The 23,950-nt window shown below is 44.8% G+C and overlaps 1 protein-coding gene across 1 annotated transcript in view; it reads left to right on the forward strand.

The window, feature by feature from the left end:
* Positions 1–3,265: 3,265 nt before the first annotated feature.
* Positions 3,266–23,950, forward strand: part of SAMD7 (sterile alpha motif domain containing 7) — a 47,873-nt gene continuing 27,188 nt past the window's right edge. Inside the window, exons 1-3 of the mRNA XM_039914383.1 lie at positions 3,266–3,515; positions 13,142–13,245; positions 17,571–17,697. Of these exons, the coding sequence (XP_039770317.1) occupies positions 13,143–13,245; positions 17,571–17,697 (230 nt within the window). The 5' untranslated portion in view covers positions 3,266–3,515; position 13,142. The remainder of the gene's footprint in view (positions 3,516–13,141; positions 13,246–17,570; positions 17,698–23,950) is intronic.

Consider the following 23,950-nt stretch of genomic DNA (forward strand, 5'->3'; position numbering starts at 1 on the left):
ATATGAGGAGGGACGGCGTTCAAGTGCTTAGTACAGTGCTCTGCACACAGTAAGCACTCAATAAATACGATCGAATGAATGAATCCCCCAGATCCCTCAACTCTCCTGGCCCTGTCTGCCTTACCCTTCAATCACCGACGCTAGCTCAAAGTCTGTCATCTGTATTTCCGTTTGGAATCTGGAGAATGATGATGATGATTATGGTGTTTGTTAAGCACTTACTATGTGCCAAGCACCGTTCTAAACACTGGGGTAGACACAAAGAAATCAAGTTGGATGAGTCCCCATCCCTCGGGGGGCTCACGCTCTTAATCCCCGTTTTACAGATGTGGTAACTGAGGTCCAGAGAAGTTAAATGACTTGCCCAAGGACACACAGCAGACATGTGGCACAGTCAGGAATAGAAACCACATCCTCTGATTCCCTGGTCTGTGCTCTTCCCACGAGGTCATGCCGCCTCTCGCGACTAGATGCTAGCTATTCTTTAAATGAAAGATCACACCAGGAAACATATGAAAAAGAATATCTTCTCAAAGATGTATATATGAAAAAATTATATTTTCTTAGACAATGATGAGCAGAGACTGGATAATGTTTTGTTTGTTTTTACCTTCTGTATTTATTGCTATTATAATGCTCCACATGGCCCCCATTGAACTGTCTTGGATTGTTGTCAGAGACAGAAAGAACTTCAGAAAGAAATGGTTTTTTTCTTAAAAAGTGCCCTGAAAGCAAGTTTTAAATCAGAAAATGTGATGTAACTAAGGCTTCATCTAAACCAGAAAATTCTCTAAATACTTCAAGTCCACCAATTCATTGTGGCCTCAATTTTCTGGATATCACAGGACCCCAACACTTATGACAGAGTTATTGGATAAATGAAGTCAGGTTATAGGTCTTTATTAACTGAAGAATTTGCTGGGATAAGCCCATCCTAAAATACAGTAGAGATGGGAGTGAATCAATCTTTTTTTTAATGGTATTTTTTAAGCACTTACTATGTGCCAGGCACTGTACTAAGCACTGGGGTAGAAACAAGCTCATCAGGTTGGACACAGTCCATGTCCCATGTGGGGGGTCACAGTCCTAATCCCCATTTTAGGGATGAGGTAACTGAGGCCCAGAAAAGTTGTGACTTGTCCAAGGTCTCAGAGCAGACAAGTGGCAGAGCTGGGCTTAGAACCCAGGTCCTCTGACTCCCAGGCCTAAACTCTTTCCACTAGGCCACACTGCTTTCTAATCAATCGATCGATGGTATTTTTTAATGACTAATGAGGGCCAACGATACTGGTTTGAAAGTTTTCATTAATCCTCCGTTATTCTTTTTAAAAATTTGGATGAATTTCTCTTAACATCCATAAAGGTGACTAGGAGACGGACCAAAATGGGAAGCATTGGTCTTTCTTCCCTAGGCAGCCCCTCAGCCTGGGAGGTGTTGGCTAACTGGCTGAGAATTAAAGAGCGGACCAACGGCTTAAAGAAGCCCGCCTTTCTGATCCATGTGTTAGTCTCACAATATGCTTAACACGATTTTCATCCTCCATTTCCTCCTGCTCCATCGTGAGCATTTCCCGTAATTTGACATTTTGTCTACTAGATGAGAAAGAAGTTGTATCTAAAGATCTTTGGGGAATATGTAAGTGAACTCTAGCCCTGTCAAACACAAGTTTTTAGGGAGTTCTACCTCATTTTTCTTTTGTATCAAATTGAACGGTGATATTAAGTGAATGCGCAAAGCATCTTAAAGGCTAACAAAAGATTAGCGTGTTAAGCTTTGAAATGGTTTTATGTGCTCTCCTGGTAATTACATTTTTTTTTTTTTTAACAGCCTGGTAGGGGAAGATATTGGAGAGGGTTTGGTGATGTCACATGGGAAGGGCGTGCATGCTTGAGAGAGAGTAAAGCAAGTTAAATCGAGTTTGTATTTCAGCAAAGTTGTGGGTTTAGATCATTCTTGCCGTGCTGATCTTTGGGCACTTTATAATCTGCTAGTCCTGTACTAAAGATTCTTGAAATGAAGGCTTGAGGCAAAGAAAACCTCTTAGCTGATCGTTTGGTTCTTGAAATGTCAGAACTACAAAAATCGTCTTAACTTCATACTTCCGTGTAAGTATACAACTGACTAGGGTAAGCAAGATTGGAAGCTAGTTATTTAAATGTTTGCCTTTCAAGCTTTCAGGATGAAAAATATTTCAGTGTTTTCCGTTTTTAAAAATGCTTAACACGGGGATATTGAGGGTAAAGGGGGTGAGGTAATAATGTAATCATTAACTTTTAGGGGGTTTGCAGTTTTACCAATCACCTCAATGAGGCTGTGTTATTTAAAGCAGCACTTTTAAAACTTAACTTTATATAGAAATGATAAAGAAAAATATTCCGGTTGAGGTTGTTTCATCTTCAGAAATTTTCATTAACAACTTTGGAAGATTTCTTTTATCTTGATTGGCCAGCGATTTCTTTTTCAAAAGGAAATAACTTGAGAATAAAAACAATGTGTAACTAATAAGTAAACAGATGTTCCTTTTATTTTTTATATGGTTTAAGTTGAAAGAAAAAAATACTTGGACAAAAGTTGAATAGTGTGTGTATTATGTAGTTGTTTGTAAATATCATTTTTGTCAGTCATCCCAAATAGATTCGTTCAGCTCCTACCTATGCGATTCTTTCCAAACACCGAATTTAACCATTATTTACTCTATATTGGCAAAGAAATGTTCCTTGCAACATTTTAAAAGTAATGCTTGGGTTTCATCAGGGAAATATCATAAAAATCAGACGTTCAACACAGTTTGAAATTAAAAGAGGCTTCTTAACTTTCATTCTTCTGGTGATGAATTTCTACTCTGACATGATCTCGCTGTTAATACAGGTAGAATAGAATCTACAGTTTACTTAATTTTTAGTTTGGTAATACAGATCTACACTGATGGGATTTCTTTAGAACAGGGATGTCGGGTTTTTCTTGCCAAAGTGATGAATAATTCAGACACATAGAAATTCACAAAGTTCTCAACGATTCCTTCATTTTTGACACATCCTGCTAAAAAACATGCCCACAACTACATTCCAGTTACTACTTTAGGAAGAATGCTTTATCCTTTCCAGGTCTTTGTACTATGAACCACTGTGGAAATGTTTTTTGTTAAGCGCTTACTATGTGCCAGGCACTGTACTAAGCACTGGGGTAGATACGGGATAATTGGGTTAGACGCAGTCCCTGTCCCACATAGGGCTCACATACTTAATCCGCGTTTTACAGATGAGATATCTGAAGCACAGTGAAGTTAAGTGACTTGCCAAGTTCATATCGCAGACGAATAGCACTAAGACAACACTTCTTAGGAGAAAAATCTTCTACTCGTATTGATCTTCAGAATTAAAATCCATCCCGGCTCCCTGCTTTAAGGTTTGTTTATTTTGATTAGAGTTTCATGGGTGACCATCAACCTTCTGGCTTCAAGAAGATAAGAATAGCTCTAAAAGCAGTGAAACTGTGGACTGATAAGAAATAAAAGGTGAGTGGAGAAATAAATGTAATTCCCCCCTTCAATATTTTTGAATTTTCTAAGGAAAAAAAAAGCTCTAGAACTCTTCCAAGTTCTAATGGTAAATTCAATAAGTTTCCAAAGCACCATTTGGTTATGCTAAGAGCTATCAGTTATCTTGGCTTGGCTCTGCTGCTTCAGTGAGAGTTTAATGTTCACGCCTTGGTACTATGTATTAATGCAGAGCTATCAGAAGAAATTCAGGTTATGCCACATCAGAAATGTACTTAATGTATATTTAAATTGAAATGTAAATTAGATTTAATAATTTAATCCACCTGGGATGAATATATTTTACATGTCCCAGATTTAAGACATGACTGAAATTTAGTATTATATTAAGTGCCGTCGAGTCGATTCCGATTCACAGCGACTCCATGGATATACTTTCTCCGGGACGTCCAGTCCTCCGCCATAATCCACAACTTTTCTAAAGGTTCTTCTGTTATCGTTATTGTGGTCTCTATCCCTCTAGCTGCCGATCTGCCTCTTCCATGTTTTCCCTGGACTTTTCCTAGCATTAGTGTCTTCTCCAGAGAATCAGTCCTCCTGATAATGTGTCTAAAGTATGCCCATCTAAGTGGAGTCATTTGGCCTTCCAAAAACCACTTTGGCATAATTTGTTCCAAAATCTATTTATTTGCTTTTTGAGCAATCCATGGTATCCTCAAAAGCCTTCTCCAACGCCACATTTCAAAAGAATCGATGTTCTTCCTGTCCAGCTTTTTTACCGTCCAGTTTTTGGGTCCAAACATTGTCACTGGAAACACCATAGAGTTGACAATTTGTGTTTTTGTGGCAATTGTTACATCTGCACGTCATGACTTTTTCCGGGCTCTTCATAGCAAGTCTTCCTAACATTAATCTTTGGCGTATTTTTTGGCCACTAGTTCCTCTATTATTGATTATCAATCCCAGCAGAGAAAAAATTGTTACAGAATTCTGTTTGTTACTGAATTGAGGATTATCTTGTATCTCCCTCGGCGATCAATACAGGGTTTGGCTCATAGTAAGCAATGAAAAAATACTGCAATTATTTCTAACGAGCACTTAATCACTTCTAAAAAACTGCGTGGTCCTCCGTGGGTCTTGTGGCCACTCTGGAAAGTGGCCTTTCTGGAATGGCTACTGGGGTGGAGATTGTTATGGGTGTCTGATTGTTCTAAATCCTAGGAGAGAATTTTGCTTTCCCAGAAGAGAAAGCAAAATTATTAGCTTGGAGTTGGGAAGAGAGGGAGACAGAATCTGTTGGTATGCGCCCTTCTCCATCAGTATACTTAGGAATGGGTAGTTTTAGGTAAATATTAAAAATCGTCCTTTCTTGTGGGGTGGGGTTTTTTTTTTGCTCCAATTTACAAATACTCCAGACACTGACCATTTCAAGCTTTTGTGAAGTACTTTTCGGTTTCAGAGTGAGACAAATAATAGTAATAATAATAACAATAATGTATTTGCTAAGTGCTTACTATGTGCCAGGCAATGTACTAAGCGCTGGGGTGGATACAAGCAAATCGAATTGGAGCGAGTCCCCGTCCCATGTGGGTCTCAGTCTCAATACCCATTTTCAGATGAGGAAACTGAGGCAAAGAGAAGTGAAGTGACTTGCCCAGGGTCATACAGCACACATGTGGCAGAGCCAGGATTAAAACCCATGACCTTCTGACTCCCAAGCCCGTGCTCTATCCACTACGTCCTATACCACTTGGCAGCTGTGTGCCTGTGGGCAAGTCACTTAACTTCTCTGTACCTCAGTTCCCTCATCTGTAAAATGGGGATTAAGACTGTGAGCCTCATGTGGGACAACCTGATTACCCTGTATACCCCAGCGCTTAGAACAGTGCTCTGCACATAGTAAGCGCTTAACAGATACCAACATTATTATTATTCATTCATTCAATAGTATTTAGTGATTGCTTACTATGTGCAGAGCACTGTACTAAGCGCTTGGAATGTACAAATTGGTAACAGATAGAGACAGCCCCTGCCCTTTGACCGGCTTACAGTCTAATCGTGGGAGACATTTGTTTCAGTACTCAATCCCATTGGTTTTCCAGTCCTGTGAGCCATTACTATGATTCATTCATTCATTCATTCATTCACTCGTATTTATTGAGTGCTTACGGTGTGCAGAGCACTGTACTAAGAGCTTGGGAGAGAAGCAGCATGGCGTAGTGGATAGAGAATGGGCTTGGGAGTCAGAAGGTCATGGGTTCTAAACCCGGCTCCGCCACTTGTCTGCTGTGTGACCTCGGACAAGTCACTTCACTTCTCTGGGCCTCAGTTACCTCATCTGTAAAATGGGGATCGAGACTGTAAGCCTCACGAGGGACAGGGACTGTGTCCAACCCAGCGCGTAGTACAGTGCCTGGCACGTAGTAAGCGCTTAACAAATACCATAATTACTGTTATCAATAAGTAGACACATTCCCTGCCCATAAGGAGCTTACAGTCTAGAGGGCACAGTAGAGAGGTATTGTGTCTTGGGCATAATCTACACCTTCAACTCCTACCAACCGTGTAACGTATCAATTTACACTTCTCCTCTGTGTGACTTTGGGCAAATCACTGAACTTCTCTGGGCCTCAGTGACCTCATCTGTAAAATGGCGATTAAGATTTTGAGCCCCCTGTGGGACAGGGACGGTGTCCAACCTGATTAATTTGTTTCTTCCCCAGCACTTAGTACCTGGCACATATTAAAAGCTTAACAAATACCATAAAAAGGTACTTTACTATTTAAGCACTTTTTTGTCTTTTCATTTTCTTTTTTCTACCCTCTGTAAATACTTTTGTGTTTATCTGACCCATTTTAAAGTCCTTGGGGGCAAAGATTGTGTCTTTTGACCTTTTTTGAACGGTTATAATTATTACTACTACTGCTAATGAAAATAATTATAGTGAAGTGTAGACTCTAGACTGTAAATTAATTTTGGGCAGGGAATATGTCTGCTTATTGATATATTGTACTCTCACAAGCGCTTAGTACAGTGTTCTTCACACAGAAAGCACTCAATAAATGTGATTGACTATAGTATTTAAGCACCTACTATGTGCTAAGTCCTAGTGTAGGTACAAATTGATCAGGTAGAACCCAATTCCTGTCTCACAAAGGGTGCACAGGCTAAGTAGGAGGGAGAACGGTTATTTAATCTCCATTTTTCAGATGAGGAAACAGAAGCCCAGAGAAGCTAAGTGATCTCTGAGCCCCTAGTTCCGTGCCCTGATCACAGTAGATGCTCAGTAAATAGTATTGATCGATTTGCATTGGTTCCGGGGAGACGTGGGGAGGGAGAGTGTGGATGGGTTACGGCAACGCCTCACTACTATTGAATGAAAACCCAATCCCTGACCCTAGCCTAAATCTTATGTAAAACGAAAGCCCAATATTGGTTGTTCAGTCACAGCATAAAAGGAACTCTGTTTAGCAACTTTCAGTCCCAAAGGAAATACCCAGCTGGGTGGAGGATATACAATTTGCCTCATGCATGCTAATATGTGACCTCCGTCTCCTTTGGGAAAACAGTCCCGAGTTCTCGGTTGAACAACTGTTTCTTTGGACGCTGCATCCCGATGCATGTGGTCAAAAAAATCGTTCCCAGATTATAATAATGTTGGTATTTGTTAAGCGCTGACTATGTGCCGAGCACTGTTCTAAGCGCTGGGGTAGATACAAGGTCATCAGGTTGTCCCATGTCGGGCTCACAGTTAGTCCCCATTTTACAGATGAGGTAAGTGAGGCACAGAGAAGTTAAGTGACTTGCCCACAGTCACAGAGCTGACAAGTGGCAGAGCCGGGATTCGAACTCATGACCTCTGACTCCCAAGCCCGTGCTCTTTCCACTGAGCCATGCCACTGGTTATGCCGTTTGTTCTATCCAAAATATGTAGTGCACGTGTGTTCCAGCAGATGTTAGAATTTAGGACTTGAGAAGCAACATGGCCTAGTGGATAGAGGACGGGCCTGGCAGTCAGAGAATCTGGGTTCTATTCCCGGCTCCGTCACTTGTCTGCTGTGTGACCTTGGGCAAGTCACTTCACTTCTCTGTGCCTCAGTTACCTCATTTATAAAATGGGGATTAAGACTGCGAGCCCAGTGAGGGACTTGGACTGTGTCCAACCTGATTATCTGGTGACTACCCCAGTGTTTAGTTCAGTCCCTGGCGCACAGTAAGTGCTTAACAGATACTGTCAAAAATCCTGAATCATCAGCGCATGGTATTTTGAAGAACTTAAATCAACGATTAATGCTACTCGGGCTTTTGTGTTTCCAGAAGAATAACAGAATTAAGACTAGCCAATCTTTGAAAATAGTGACGCGTACACTGAATTTATCAAAAACATCCTAAAAGAATGCCATTTTAATTGATGTGCCCGGGCCTTATGCCCCATATACTTCGTATACCGTTCGGAGTGGGGATTTTTAGCAAACCAAGCGGGCAGCTTTCTATGACCCGTCTTTGTACAACCCAACCGCCGGGTACAGACTGGAACACTCGCTCATCCGCTCAGATTGGCAAATGCTTTTAGTTCCTCAAGTCCCACGTCTTGCCACTTCTCGCCTAATAAGTTGAGACAGAATTAGTCCTGGGCGAGATGTTGGTTCTGCTGCCAAGAAGGGTGTGCTGAGGGTAAGACTCCAAAGTTGGAGATTAATTTGTCTTCATCCTCGTAATGTGCTGCGCAGCCAGGATTTTGGGCAATAGGATCAGGGAGAGCCCTCGGTGAATGCAGCCCTAGCCAGCTGGCATAACGGCTCCACTTTGGGGTGGGATTTTCAGGCCCTCCCCAGTGTCTCGCCCGACGTGAGAATGTCTCTCCACAACCAACCAAATCAATCAGTAGTATTTTTGGAGCACTTACTCTGTGCAGAGCACTGTTCTGAGCGCTTAGGGCAATACAATATGGCGGAGTTGGTAGACGCGGTCCCTGCCCACAACTTCATTCATTCCATCGTATTTATTGAGATCTTACTCAGCGTAGAGCACTGTACTGAGCAACTGGGACAGTACAAGGGTAATGGCTTAGTGGCAAGAGAAGCAGCGTGGCTCAGTGGAAAGAACCCGGGCTTGGGAGCCAGAGGTCATGGGTTCGAATCCCGGCTCTGCCACCTGTCAGCTGTGTGACTGTGGGCAAGTGACTTCACTTCTCTGGGCCTCAGTTCCCTTATCTGTAAAATGGGGATGAAGACTGTGAACCTCACGTGGGACAACCTGATTACCCTGTATCTACCCCAGTGCTTAGAACAGTGCTCTGCACATAGTAAGCGCTTAACAAATACCAACATTATTAAGAGCAAGGGTTTGGGAGTCAGAGGATGTGGGTTCTAATCCCGGCTCCGCCACATGTCTGCTGTTTTACCTTGGGCAAGTCACTTCACTTCTCTGTGCCTCGGTTACCTCATCTGTAAAATGAGGATTAAGACTGTGAACCCCACATGGGACAACCTGATTACCTTGTATCTACCTTAGTGCTTAGAACAGTGCTTGGCACATAGTAAGTGCTTAACAAATACCATAGTTATTACCATTATTATTATTACAATACAACAATAAACAGACACATTCCCTGTCCACGGTGAAGTTACAGTCTATAGGGGAGACAGACATTAATATGCATAAATAAATTACAGTTTTGCTCTAAAGTGTTGAGGAGGGATGAATAAAGGAAGCAAGTCAGGGCGATGTAGAGGAGAGTGGGAGAAGAGGACAGGGGGCTTAGACAGGGAAGGCCTCTTGGAGGAGATGTCCCTTCAGTAACGTTTCGAACAGGAGGAGAGTAATTGCTAATGAACTTGCAGTCCGGAGGATGTTTTCAGAAATGCCCTTGATCCCACCTGGTATGTGCTCGTGTCTAATTCGATGGGGGTCCAAGTTGAGCTGAGGGGAGATGGAAAGGTAAGCCTTTCTAGATTGTGAACCTGAGGTAGGGACTGTCTCTATCTGTAGCCGAATTGTACTTTCCAAGAACTTAGTATAGTGCTGTGCACACAGTAAGTGCTTAATAACTATGATTGAATGAATGAATGAATGAATGTCTGAGAATAATTCATGGAAGTTGCAGGTTCAGAGGCTTAGCTGATAGCAAGAGGAAGTGGGGAAGCCATTTTCCACCCACTGAGATGAGAGAACAAGATTTTAAGGTACATTAGAGGTACGTGAAGATCTTCCATTTGGAACTTCAAGTACGGGCCTGAAGGCTGATGAAATAAGGATCTGTTGGAACAGGTCAAGTGGGTTCCGGAGCATTCCTCAGATAGCCTTCCTCCAAGTTCAAACTTTGGGACCTTAAGAAAGAGCCAGTTTCCTTGATGCAGCTGCCTCCAGGGTGTGTGGTGAGAAGGCAGATGGGTTATCTCTCTGATGTTCCCGGTGGTCTGGAACACAATTATCCTGCAGACAAGCACAGAACCCCCACCAAATTAGGCCAGAGGTCAAGAAGGTATCACGATCCTTTTGTCTATCATTTCTGATTTCCACAGACAGATGTCGTTTCCACAGCCAGGGCCATTCCTAGGTGAACGGCAGAGCTCCAGACAAGAAGCCTGGTGCACGTTCATTCATTTTGGGATCAGAGGAGTGAGGGAAGTCAGAGGAAAATGGGGCGTAATGATAACATTAATAATAGTATTTGTTAAACACTTACCATGTGCCAAGCGTCGTTCTAAGCACTGGGGTAGATGCAAAGTAATCAGATTGTTTCTTCGGCGCTTAGTACAGAGTAGGTGCTTAACAAATGCCGTCGTTATTATTAATGATTATTTAAGTGTTTACAGTGTGCGGAGTACGGTATCAAGTCCTTTGGAGAAGATAGTCCGATAGTCGGAAGGCGTGATCCCCGGCCTCAAGGAGCGAACGGTCTAGGGGGAGAGGTAGTAATTGGAATAAATTACAGGGAGGGGAAACAGCAGGGATGTGAACTTAAAGGCTACGGGGCCGGGGTGGGGTGAGAATCAAAGTTTATAAGGGATACAGATGCAAGTGCTTAGGCGACGCGGAAGGGAGGGTTAATAGGGTGGGGAGATGAGGTTAAGTCAGGGAAGGCCTCTTGGAGGAGAGATGATTTCAGCGGGGGTTTGAAGCTAGGGAGAGTGGCGGTCTGTCGGATAGGAAAGGAGAGGGATTACCAGATCAGGGGAAAGAGGTGGGCCAGGGGTCAGTGGCGAGACGGGCGAATCGAGACGGAGCGAGTAGGTTGGCGTCGGCGGAGCGGAGCGGTTGGCTTGTGGTAGAAAGGTAAGGTAGGAGGGGGGGAGCCGATGGAGCGTCTTAAAGCGGAGAAGCAGCGTGGCTCAGTGGAAAGAGCACGGGCTTTGGAGTCAGGGCTCATGAGTTCAAATCCCAGCTCTGCCACTTGTCAGCTGTGTGACTGTGGGCAAGTCACTTCACTTCTCTGTGCCTCAGTTCCCTCATCTGTAAAATGGGGATTAAGACTGTGAGCCCCACGTGGGACAACCTGATTCCCCTTTGTCTACCCCAGCGCTTAGAACAGTGCTCGGCACATAGTAAGCGCTTAACAAATACCAACATTATTATTAGATTGGACACAGTCCCTGTCCAACACAGGGTCACAGTCTTAATCCCCATTTTGCAGATGAGGTAACTGAGACACAGAGAACTGAAATGACTTGCCCAAGGTTACACAGCAGACAAGTGGCAGAGCCAGGCTTAGAATCTAGGCCCTCTCACTCCCAGGCCTGGACTCTTTCCACTTGTGTGGAAAGACATTGTGTGGAAATTAAGACCATGTGCCCCATGTGGGGCATGGACTATGTCCAGTTTAATTATCTTGTGTCTATTCCAGTTCTTAGTACCGTTTCTGGCTCGTAGTAAGGGCTTAACAATTACCAAAAAAATAAAATAATAATAATAATGGTATTTGTTAAGCACTTACAAGGTGCCAAGCACTGTTCTAAACACCGGGGTAGATACAAGGTAATCAGGTTGTGCCACGTGGGGCTCACAGTCTTAATCCCCATTTTACACATGAGCTAAGTGAAGCACAGAGAAGTGAAGTGACTTGCCCAAAGTCACACAGCAGACAAGTGGTGGAGCTGGGATTAGAACCCATGATCTCTGACTCCCAAGCCTGGGCTCTTTCCACTAAGCCATGCTGCTTCTAAACTGTGAGCTCGTTGTGGGCAGGAATGTGTCTGTTATTTTGTACTCTACCAAGTGCTTAGTACAGTGCTTTGCAGAGAATAAGCACTCAATGAATACGGTTGAATAAATGAATGAATGTAAGTCTCACATTAAATGATTTTGTCCCTTGTCAGAAGGAAGAGCCCTCCTGGAATGTGGGCTCTGAGACAATTTTTCCCATTTGCTCGACCCTAAGCAAAATGTTGTCAGTGGTGCCATTTCTAGATCGTAAGCTCATTATGGGCATAGAAAGTGTTTGCTAATTCTGCTGTATGGTACTCTCCCAAGCGCTTAGTACAGTGTTCTGCACATAGTAGGCGCTCAGTAAATACCACTGATCGATCGATCATTATGACCCAACTAACTTGGGGGTGGGGAAGGCCTTGGGAAAATTTCATATTCCAGTTCAAATAATTTGGGAGCCACTCTATAAGACTGATTTAGGCCTTCAGCTTGCACCTATAAAGATCATGTCATCGGCCACATGCCTGCAGTGTGACTTTGGGCAAGTCGCTCCACTTCTCTGGGCCTCAGTTGCCTCATCTGTAAAATAATACTGTTGGTATTTGTTAAGCGCTTACTACGTGCGGAGCACTGTTCTAAGCGCTGGGGTAGATACAGGGTCATCAGGTTGTCCCACGTGAGGCTCACAGTCTTAATCCCCATTTTACACATGAGGTCACTGAGGCACAGAGAAGTGAAGTGACTTGCCCACAGTCACACAGCTGACAAGTGGCCAAGCCGGGATTAAGAGTGAGAGCCTCATGTGGGATAGGGACTGTGTCCAGCCTGATTAACTTGTATCTATCCCAGAGCTTAGAATAGTGCTTGGCACAAAGTAAACGTTAAACAAATACTACTGTTATTATTATTATTAATTATTATATTATTATTAATTATAATAATAATAATAATAAACAAGTACCATCATTATTATTATACTACTCAGACCAGAGTGTGTTCTATAGCTGGGTCACCATATTTCTCACCGGCTGTAGCTCCTGGGCAGGGGTGATGAGCTGCCTTTGAAGAGGAGAGTGGATTGTGTAGTCGATAGAACACTGACCTAGGAGTCAGAAGGTCTCATCTTAACTCTGCCACTTGTCTGCTGTGTGACCTTGGGCAAGTCACTCTACTTCTCTTTACCTCAGTTACCTCATCTATAAAATGGGGATGGAGACTTTGAGCCCCCTGTGGAACAGGGACTGTATCCAACCCGATTTGCTTGTATCCACCCCAGTACAGTGCCTGCACTTAGTAAGCGCTTAACAAAAATGACAGTCATTATTACTGAATTACACATTCTAAAAGTAAACTCTTAATAAATACGATTGAATGAATGAACGAATAAATAAATGGGTTATTTGGTGGGGGTGCGGAGGGGGGGGTCTTGCTAAATAGTGGATGTAGCTACTAAGTAGTTGGTCTAGAAAAAACATAAAATTGTGCTCTTATACAGGATGACGCCTCCAGAACACCTGCGGAAGATGTCCCTGCTTGGAGAGCCTGGGCCTTTAGAAGAAAAACATTTATATCGAATGGCGAGTGGGTTCACAGCAGGAGGTAAGCCAGACATCTTAGAACCCCACAGAGCTTGATCTCAAGCAACATTTTAGGCTTTTGGGTTTCTGGAGCATTTTAGGGATTTGGTTTGGTACTTGGGTGAGTCCCGAACCACTTAGCATCTCTCTTTCTCTCTCCCTCCCCTTCCTCTCCCCTTCTCTACTCTGTCTTTCCCCAGCTCTATGTCTTTCGTCGTCTTCTTCCCTTATCCCTACCTACATTTCATTATCATCATCATCAGTGGTATTTATTGAGTCCTTACTTTGTGCAGAGCGCTGTACTAAGCGCTTGGGAGAGTACAATACAACAGAGTTGGCAGAGTCCTTGCCCTCAACGAGCTTACGTGTCCCAAAAGTGTCAGACTATGAGAACACCTTTCACTCCGTAGTAATTCTTTAATAGAGTCAAACTTTCTGACCCTGAAGCAGTTTAAGAACATTTCCAGTAGCTGAATAGTTCATTGTGGGCAAGGAGCAAGTCTAAAATGGTGGTATTTGTTAAGCGCTTACTACGTGCAAAGCACTGTTCTAAGCGCTGGGGGATACAAGGTGATCAGGTCGTCCCATGTGGGGCTCACAGTTTTAATCCCCATTTGACAGATGAGGTAACTGAGGCACCGAGAAATTAAGTGACCTGCCCACAGCCACACAGCTGACAAGTGGCAGAGCTGGGATTCGAACCCATGACCTCTGACTCCCAAGCCCGAGCTCTTTCCACTGAGCCACGCTGCTTCTCGAGTCTACCACCTCTGTTCTATTGTACTCTCCCAAACGCTTAGTACAGTGCTCTGCACACAGTAAGGACTCAATAAATACCATTAATTGATTGATTGATGATGACTAGGAGTGGGTGGGAGAAGATGCGGTGACTTGGTTATGAGATTGGAAAATTATGCTGCCCTTCCCCCATCTCATTCATCCTCCATTTGCTTGATCACTGCTAGCAAAATTAAGCCTTTTTATTGTTCCGCTTTACAATCTTTAAAATGGAAGAGACGGTCAGCTGATTTTGAAGGGTGGGGTGGTGGATGAACCAAGCGGGAAAATAAAAACCCCACCCATGTGGGTAATTATTTGGGTAAAAGGTAATTATTTGGGCAAACCCTCCCGATCACAGATGCTGGCCAACTGTTAGCTTGAGTAGGAGCAGAGATGGTTGGGGGAGGCCTATGTGACAGAATAGATCATAATTATAATAATTGTGATATTTGTTAAGTGTTTACTATGTGCCAAGCACTGTTCTAAACACCAGGGTAGATACAAAGTAATCCGGTTGGAAAACAGTCCCTGTCCCACATGAGGCTCACACTCTTACTCCCCATTTTACAGATGAGGGAACTGAGGCACAGAAAAAAGAAGTGACTTTCTAAGGTCACACAGCAGACATGTGGTAGAGCCGGGATTAGAGAAGCAGTGTGGCTCAGTGGAAAGAGCACGGGCTTAGGAGTCAGAGGTCATGGGTTCTAATGTCGGCTCTGTCACCCGTCAGCTGTGTGACTTCGGGCAAGTCATTTGCCTTCTCGTTGCCTCAGTTACCTCATCTGTAAAATGGGGATTAATGTTGGTATTTGTTAAGCGTTTACTATGTGCAGAGCACTGTTCTAAGCACTGGGGTAGACACAGGGGAATCAGGTTGTCCCACGTGAGGCTCACGGTTAATCCCCATTTTACAGATGAGGGAACTGAGGTACAGAGAAGTTAAGTGACTCGCCCACAGTCACACAGCTGCCAAGTGGCAGAGCCGGGAGTCGAACCCATGACCTCTGACTCCGAAGCCCAGGCTCTTTCCACTGAGCCACGCTGCTAAGACTGGGAGTCTCACGTGGGACAACCTGATTAACCTGTATCTACCCCAGCGCTTAGAACAGTGCTCGGCGCATAGTAAGCGCTTAACAAATACCAACATTATTATTATTATGTCCTCTGACTCCAAAGCCCAGGCGCTTTCCACTAGGCCACGCTGCTTCTCATGCCCAAGGGAAGAGACGGAAAAGATTCCTGTAGATAAATATATTTGTATATGCATATAAATATATAGCATTTGTTAAGGCTCACTATGTGCCAGGCATTCTACCAAGTGCTGGGGTTAGCTACAAACTAATCTGCTTGGATGCAGTCTAGGTCCTATGTGGGGCTCACGGTCTTAAATCCCCTTTTTAACAATGAGGTAACAGAAGCCCAGAGAGGTTAAGTGACCTACCCAAAGTCACAAAGCAGACAGCTGGTGAAGCCGAGATTAGTAGCCAGGTTCTTCTTTCATTCATTCAATAGTATTTATTGAGAGCTTACTATGTGCAAAGCACTGTACCGGGCCCGTGCTCTATCCACTACGCCACGCTGCCTCTCACATTAGTCTCTGTTTTCTCTTCCCTTTTTCTCCTCCCTCTCCCTTGTCCCATTGTCACAGCACCAACCTAAAGAGGCAAATGTCCAGGAGGCTAAAAAGAGGCAGGGTCAAAAACACTATTTGTCCCAGATCGAGTTCCAAGCATTTAATCCACTCTCTGTGACTCCCTGTTAGGCTGGGGAAAACTGAACTCTCTCTTCTCAGGAGGGTGAAAGATTGCAAAGCCCTTCAAAAATAGGGAACGGGCTATGTGAACAGAGGTCCACGGAAACTCCGAGATGGGCGTTCTCCATTCCAAGAATGAAGAAGCCTCAAGAAGAGAAACAGAATTTCCTTTAGATGGCTTGAGTTTGGGATACTGGAATCTGTAAAATGAGTTGGCCCATGAACTCGTTTTCAGTTTAGCTTGTCTGCTTGTAACTTGTTTTATGCCGTCGAGTCGTTTCCGACCCGTAGCGACCCCTCGGACACAACTCTCCCGGAACGCCCCGGTCTCCATCCACAATCGTTCTGGTAGTGGATCCATAGAGTTTTCTTGGTCAAAATATGGAAGTGGTTTCCCGCTGCCGCCTTCCGTGCAGTAAACTCGAGTCTCCGCCCTCGACTCTCTCCCATGCCGCTGCTGCCCACCACGGGGTGAGTTTTGACTTGTAGCAGGTTGCCTTCCACTGGCTAGCCACCGGCCAAGCTAGGAATGGACTGGACAGGCCTCCGCTTGACTCTCGCTCCTGTAGCTGAGACTGGTAGAGGACTGGAAACTCTCCAGGTGTGACCCTGAGAGGGCCGCTTGTAAAATACAGCTGCTTAAAACTGGAGGCAAAGCAGAAAGAAGTTTCTTCAAGTTACTATTTTTGAAAAGGCAAGAGCCCTTTCCTGTCTGCTTTTAGTGTCTGTGGGCCCTTCAGGCAACCAGAACCCATAACTGGATCTGAACAGAAAGTCCAGTTTGGCTTCTACTTTAGATACTAGGCTCTAAAAGGGATTCAAGCATAGGGTAGTGGATAGAGCACGGGCCTGGGAGTCAAAAGGCAAAAGGTCATGGGTTTTAATCCTAGTTCTGCCTTTTGTCTGCTGTGTGACCTTGGGCAAGTCACGCTACTTCTCCAGGCCTCGGTTACCTCATCTGTAAAATGGAGATTGAGACCGAGCCCTGCGTGCGACAAGGACTCTGTCCAACCCAATTTGCTTGTACCCATCCTAGTGCTTAATACAGTGCCTGGCACATAGTTAAGCACTTATCAAATACCATCATCATCACCATTATTATTATTATTATTATTATTGTAAATTAGATATTAACATTTAACATGAAGAAATATAAGGGATAAGATTAGCACCTTCATGTCTCCCTCTCTTCACTATTACCAGTGTGTATGTGTTTGTGTGTGTAAAATTATGAACATTCCTATGTGGCAAGTATTTATCTGGGGAACATTATCTAATTAGTCCTGTGCATTAGCCCTCTCTGATTGTCTAAATTGGAACCTTTCTAACCAAGAAATTCCTTCCCTTTTTCCTGTTCTTTTTTTTAACATTTCCACAAACCAATCATATGGGAAAACATATACTTTTTCGTATATTTAAATCATGAGAGATCAAAATAAACAATGAAAAAAGCATGTGGTCCTTGTAGAATTTACAAATCTCTTTCTATTTTCTTCTTGTTTAGACTGTACAATCTGGAATAGCATTAGCATGCTTTTAGGATGTCAGAGGGAGATTAAAATTCTCAAGGGCAAAAGTATTAAGCCAAAAATCACAAATAAATTTGCAGAGAGTTTCGTGTCCACCCCCGCTGGATCCTGGGTGGCAGAAAGCTATTTTATATTTAGCCCTCCCGGGTGCTAGGGAAATACAGAAAAAAAACAAAACCTTCTGTTTGCTTTCAGTAGACTTTTCAAACAGTATAGAAAAAGTTGATTTCTGCTGTGGGTACTGCTTCCAATTTTCTTCTGATGTACTTATCTGTTTTATATTAGAATTGCGTCAGCGACAAGAGATGCTGGTGAGAAATCAGATGATGGCCGTTAATCCTCCACTGTTAGGGTCAGCACACCAGAGATTACAAGCAATTCCCTCACAGTTTGAACCTCGATTTATGGACAGGTATATGTCTCCAACATACTATTCTGTTCCTGGTAGGTGGATGGTAGGTGGATTCAATTCAAAAGTAACTCTATTTCTGTTGATCCAGTGTTAAATTAATTTCTTATGATCTGTAAGATCCTCCTCTAGCCTGTAAGCTCCTTGTGATCAGGAATCATGTCTGCCAACTCCCAAAGCCTTATTGAAGGCCCATCTCTTCCAAAAGGCCTTCCCTGACTAAACCCCGCTTTCCTCTTCTCCCACTACCTGCTACGTCACCCTGACTTGCTCCCTTGATTCATCCCCCCACCTCGCAGTTCCATAACACTTACGAACATATCTGTAATTTATTTATATGTATTTTAATGTCTGTCTCCCCCTCTAGAGTGTAAACTCAAAGTAGTCAGGGAATGCGTCTGTTTAAATAAATAAATTACAGATGTGTACATAAGTGTACACACTTTCCCTTGGAGAACTCATTCGCTCCCATGACTTTAACTATCAGCTCAATGCAGATGATACCCAAATCTACATCTCCTCCCTTGATCTCTCTCCCTCTCGCATCACAGGCTCGCATCTCCTCCTGCCTTCAGGACAACTCTACTTGAATGTCCTCCTGTCACCTTAAACTTAACATGTCCAAAGCAGAGCTTCTTATCTCTCCACCCAAACCCTGTCCTCTCCCGGACTTTCCCATCACTGTAGACGGCACCACCATCCTTCCCGTCTCACAAGCCCCTAACCTTGGTGTTGTCCTCGACTACTCTTTCTCATTCAACCCACATATTCACGCCATCACCAAATCCTGTCGGTCCCACTTGTACAACATTGCTAGAATCCGCCCTTTCCTCTCCATCTAAACTGTTACCACGTTAAAACAGTCACTCACCCTATCCCGCCTGGATGACTGCATCAGCCTCCTTGCTGACCGCCCAGCCTCCTGTATCTTCCCATTTCAGTCCATATTTCACTCTGCTGCCCAGATCATCTTTCTATACAAATGTTCAGGACATGTCACTCTGCTCCTCAAAAGTCTCCAGTGGTTGCGTATCCACCATGTATCAAACGAAAACTCCTCACCATTGACTTTAAAGCAATCCATCATCTTACCCTCTTACCCCCTCCTCCCTCACCTCTCTTCTCTCCTTCTTAACATACTTGGCTCTTCTGATGCTAACGTGCTCACTGTGCCTCCGTCTCACCTGTCTCGCCGCCGACCCCTGGCCCACATCCTGTCTCTGGCCTGTAACGCCCTTCCTCCTCAAATCCAACAGACAATTACCCTTCCCGGCTTCAAAGTCTTTTTGAAGGCACATCTCCTCCCGGGGCCTTCCCAGACTAAGCCCCACTTTTCCTCATCTCCCACTCTCTTCTGCATCGCCCTGACTTGCTTCCTTTGCTCTTCTCCTCTGCTCCCGGTCCCACACCACCTATGTATATATCTGTAATTTTATTTATTTGTATAAATGTCTGTCTCCCCACCCTAGACCGTGAGCTCACTGTGGGCAGGGACTGTCACTGTTTATTATTGTATTGTACTTTCCCAAACATTTAGTACAGTGCTCTGCACACAATAAGTGCTTAATAAGTGAATGAATGAATGAATTAATGAATGAATGAATAAGTGCTGTGGGGCTGAGAAGGGGGGATTAATAAAGATGAACAATGGTCTCAATCTTTTGACAAATTGGAAGTCTCTTAGATTAAACCAGTGAGTTTGTCCACAAGTTGATCGTCAATCCTGACTTGTTAATGATAGGATTTTGCTGATTATTGACTTTATAATAATAATGATAATATAATAATAGCAAGTGCATTTTTATTAAGTGCTTACTATGCATCGAGCACTGTTCATTCATTTAATCATATTTTTTAAGCACTTACTATGAGCAAAGCTCTGTACTAAGCTCTTGGGAGGTTACAATATAACAACGGACACATTCCTGCCCACAGTGAGCTCACACACAGTCTAGGGGGGTGGTCAGAAATTAATCTAAATAAATAAACAGATAAATGAGTAAATAAATTACACATACATGCAGATATATGCATATGTGCTGTGGGGATGGAAGGGAGGATGAATGAAGGACCAAGTAAGAGCGGCACAGAAGGGAGTGGGAGAAGAGGAGAGGAGGGCTTAGGGAAGTCTTCTTGGAGGAGATGTATCTTCAATAAGGTTTTGAAGTGGGGGAGACCAATTATCTGTCCGATATGAGGAGGGAAAGCTTTCTAGGCCAGAGGTAAGATGTGGGCAAAAGGTCGGAGGGGAGTTAGATGAGATCGAGGTTCTAAGCATTGTTTTAAGCACTGGGGTAGATACAAATTAATTGGATCAGACTCAGTTGCTGTCCCACATGGGGTTCACTGTCTAAATGGGAGGGAGGACATGTATTGAATCCCATTGTTCAGATGAGGCAACTGAGGCATTGAGAAGTGAAGTTCATTCAATAGTATTTATTGAGCGCTTACTATGTGCAGAGCACTGTACTAAGCGCTTGAAATGTACAAATCAGCAACAGATAGAGACAGTCCCTGCCCATTGCAGTGAAGTGACTTGCCCAAGGCCACACAGCAGGCAAGTCGTACCACAGAGATTAGAACCCACATCTTCTGACTCCTGGACCCGGGCTCTTTCCACTAACCTTGCTGTTGGTGGGGTTTTTTAAAGATTCAATACACCACACTTTTACACTACTATGCTCTAGGGAGGAAACAAGATCCACTGTTTTATGAATGTTCAGGTTTACAGAGCACACAGGAAGGTGCTGAGAAGAATGTTTTTAAAATAAATCACAGTTGGGCAGGCAGCCAATGAAATATTAATCCAACTGACTCAGTGCTAGACCTGAGAGGAAATTATGCCTATTAAATAAGAATGGAATGTTGTGGTCAGGGTAGTGACTCAGTCAAAGAAAGTCTGGAAATAGATTTGATTAGATTCTCATCCCTCTAGGAACTGCTAAATATTTCCTCTTCTGCTTTCACTGTCCTGTTGCTTGCTGGATTTCTGCTTTAGTAGGCCAAGACTGCCACCTCTGTCCCCACTGAGGTTAGAGGTGAGAGAAAACCACATGATGTGGTAAAGCATAAAATAATAATTGTGGTATTTAGGTGCTTACTACTGGCCAAATAACGTACTGTACTAGGCACTGGCATGGATATTTGGAGTGGAAGATATGTGACCTAGTGGATAGAGCACAGACTGGGGAATCATTCATTCATTCATTCATTCAATAGTATTTATTGAGCGCTTACTATGTGCAGAGCACTGTACTAAGCGCTTGGAACGAACAAGTCGGTAACAGATAGAGACGGTCCCTGCCGTCTGACGGGCTTACGGTCTGATCGGTGGGGACGGACAGACGAGAACGATGGCGATAAATAGAGTCGAGGGGAAGAACATCTCGTAAAAACGATGGCGACTAAATAGAATCGAGGCGATGTATGTCTCATTAACAAAATAAATAGGGTGATGAAAATATATACAGTTGAGCGGACAAGTTCGGTGCCGAGGGGAGGGGAAGGGAGAGTGGGAGGAGCAGAGGGACATGTGGGGGGAAAAGAGGGTTTAGCTGCGGAGAGGTGAAAGGGGGGGTGGTAGAGGGAGTAGAGGGAGAAGAGGAGCTCAGTCTGGGAAGGCCTCTTGGAGGAGGTGAGTTTTAAGTAGGGTTTCGAAGAGGGGAAGAGAATCAATTTGGCGGAGGTGAGGAGGGAGGGCGTTCCGGGACCGCGGGAGGACGCGGTCCGGGGGTCGACGGCGGGACGGGCGAGACCGAGGGACGGTGAGGAGGTGGGTGGCAGAGGAGCGGAGCGTGCGGGGTGGGCGGTAGAAAGAGGACTTGGGTTCTAATCCCAGCTCTGTGACTTGTCTGCTGTCTGACCTTGGATGAGTCACTTAAGTTCTCACTTCCTCAGTTACCTCATTTGTAAAATGAGGACTGAAACTGTAAGCCCCAGATGGGATATGGACTATGCCCAACCTGATTACTGTACATCTACCCTAGTGCTTAGAACAGTGCTTGGCATATAGCAAGCACCTAACAAATACCACAGTTAGTATTGCTATAAAAGATAATCCGGCTGGACACGGTTCCTGTTCCAGGTGGAGTACCCAGTCCCAGTAGGAGGGAGAACAGATACTGAATCTCCATTTTGCACATGAGGAAACTAAAGCCCAAGGAAGTTAGATTCATTCATTCATTCATTCAATCGTATTTATTAAGTGCTTACTGTTTGTAGAGCACTGTACTAAGCACTTGGGAGAGTACAAAATAACAATAAACAAATACATTCTCTACCCACAGTTAGTTTGCAGTCTAGAGGGGGAAACAGACATCAATATGAATAAATAAATAAATAAATTACAGCTGTGGGGCTGGGATGCGGAGATGAATAAAGGGAGCAAGTCAGGGCGTCTCAGAAGGGCTTTGCCGGGGAAGGCCTATTGAAGGAGACATGCCTTCAATAAAGCTTTGAAGGATGGGAGAGTAATTGTCTGTTGGATTTGAGGAGGGAGGACATTCCAGGCCAGAGGCAGGGTGTGGGTGAGGAGTCGGTGGTGAGACAGAAGGGATGGAGGCACAGTCAGAAGGTTAGCATTAGAGGAGCAAAGTGTGTGGGCTGGGATGTTCATTCATTCATTCATTCATTCAATAGTATTTATTGAGCGCTTACTATGTGCAGAGCACTGAACTAAGCACTTGGAATGAACAAGTCAGCAACAGATAGAGACAGTCCCTGCCGTTTGACGGGCTTACGGTCTAATCGGGGGAGACGGACGGACGAGAACGATGGGGATAAATAGAGTCGAGGGGAAGAACATCTCGTAAAAGCAATGGCAACTAAATAGAATCGAGGCGATGTACATCTCATTAACAAAATAAATAGGGTGATGAAGATATATACAGTTGAGCGGACGAGTACAGTGCCGAGGGGATGGGCAGGGAGAGGGGGAGGAGCAGAGGGAGATGGGGGAAAGGAGGGTTAAGCTGCGGAGAGGTGAAAGGGGGGCTGTAGAGGGAGTAGAGGGAGAAGGGGAGCTCAGTGAGTTTTAAGTAGGGTTTTGAAGAGGGGAAGAGAATCAGTTTGGCGGAGGTGAGGAGGGAGGGTGTTCCAGAACCGTGGGAGGACGTGGCCCAGGGATCGACGGCGGGATAGACGAGACCTAGGGACGGTGAGGAGGTGGGCGCCGGAGGAGCGGAGCATGCGGGGTGGGCAGGAGAAAGAGAGAAGGGAGGAGAGGTAGGAAGGGGTAAGGTGATGGAGAGCCTCGAAGCCTAGAGTGAGGAGTTTTTGTTTGGAGCGGAGGTCGATAGGCAACCACTGGAGGTGTTTAAGAAGGGGAGTGACATGCCCAGGTCGTTTCTGCAGGAAGATGAGCCGGGCAGCGGAGTGAAGAATAGACCGGAGCGGGGCAAGAGAGGAGGAAGGGAGATCAGAGAGAAGGCTGACACAGTAGTCTAGCCGGGATATAACGAGAGCCCGTAGCAGTAAGGTAGCCGTCTGGGTGGAGAGGAAAGGGCGGATCTTGGCGATATTGTAAAGGTGAGACCGGCAGGTCTCGGTGACAGAGAGGATGTGCGGGGTGAACGAGAGAGAGGAGTCAAAGATGACACCGAGATCGCGGGCCCAAGAGACGGGAAGGACGGTCGTGCCATCCACGGTGATAGGGAAGTCTGGGAGAGCACCGGGCTTGGGAGGGAAGATGAGGAGCTCAGTCTCGCTCATGTTGAGTTTTAGATGGCGGGCCAACATCCAGGTGGAGACATCCTGGAGGCGGGAGGAGATGCGAGCCTGAAGGGAGGGGGAGAGGATGGGGGCGGAGATGTAGATCTGCGTGTCATCTGCGTAGAGATGGTAGTCGAAGCCGTGAGAGCGGATGAGTTCACCGAGCGAGTGAGTGTAGATGGAGAACAGAAGAGGGCCGAGAACTGACCCTTGAGGAACTCTGACAGTTAAAGGATGGGAAGGGGAGGAGGCGCCCGTGAGGGAGACCGAGAATGACCGGCCAGAGAGATAAGAGGAGAACCGGGAGAGGACGGAGTCCATGAAGCCGAGGTGAGACAAGGTGTGGAGGAGGAGGGGATGGTCGACGGTGTCAAAGGCAGCAGAGAGGTCGAGGAGGAATAGAATGGAGTAGGAGCCATTGGATCTGTCAAGAAGGAGGTCACGGGTGACCTTAGAGAGAGCAGTCTCGGTAGAGCGGAGGGGATGGAAGCCAGATCGGAGGGGGTCCGGGAGAGAATGGGAGTTAAGGAATTCTAAGCGGCGATTG

This window comes from Ornithorhynchus anatinus, chromosome 1, assembly GCF_004115215.2.
Source record: "Ornithorhynchus anatinus isolate Pmale09 chromosome 1, mOrnAna1.pri.v4, whole genome shotgun sequence".
NCBI classification, from domain to species: Eukaryota; Metazoa; Chordata; class Mammalia; order Monotremata; family Ornithorhynchidae; genus Ornithorhynchus; species Ornithorhynchus anatinus.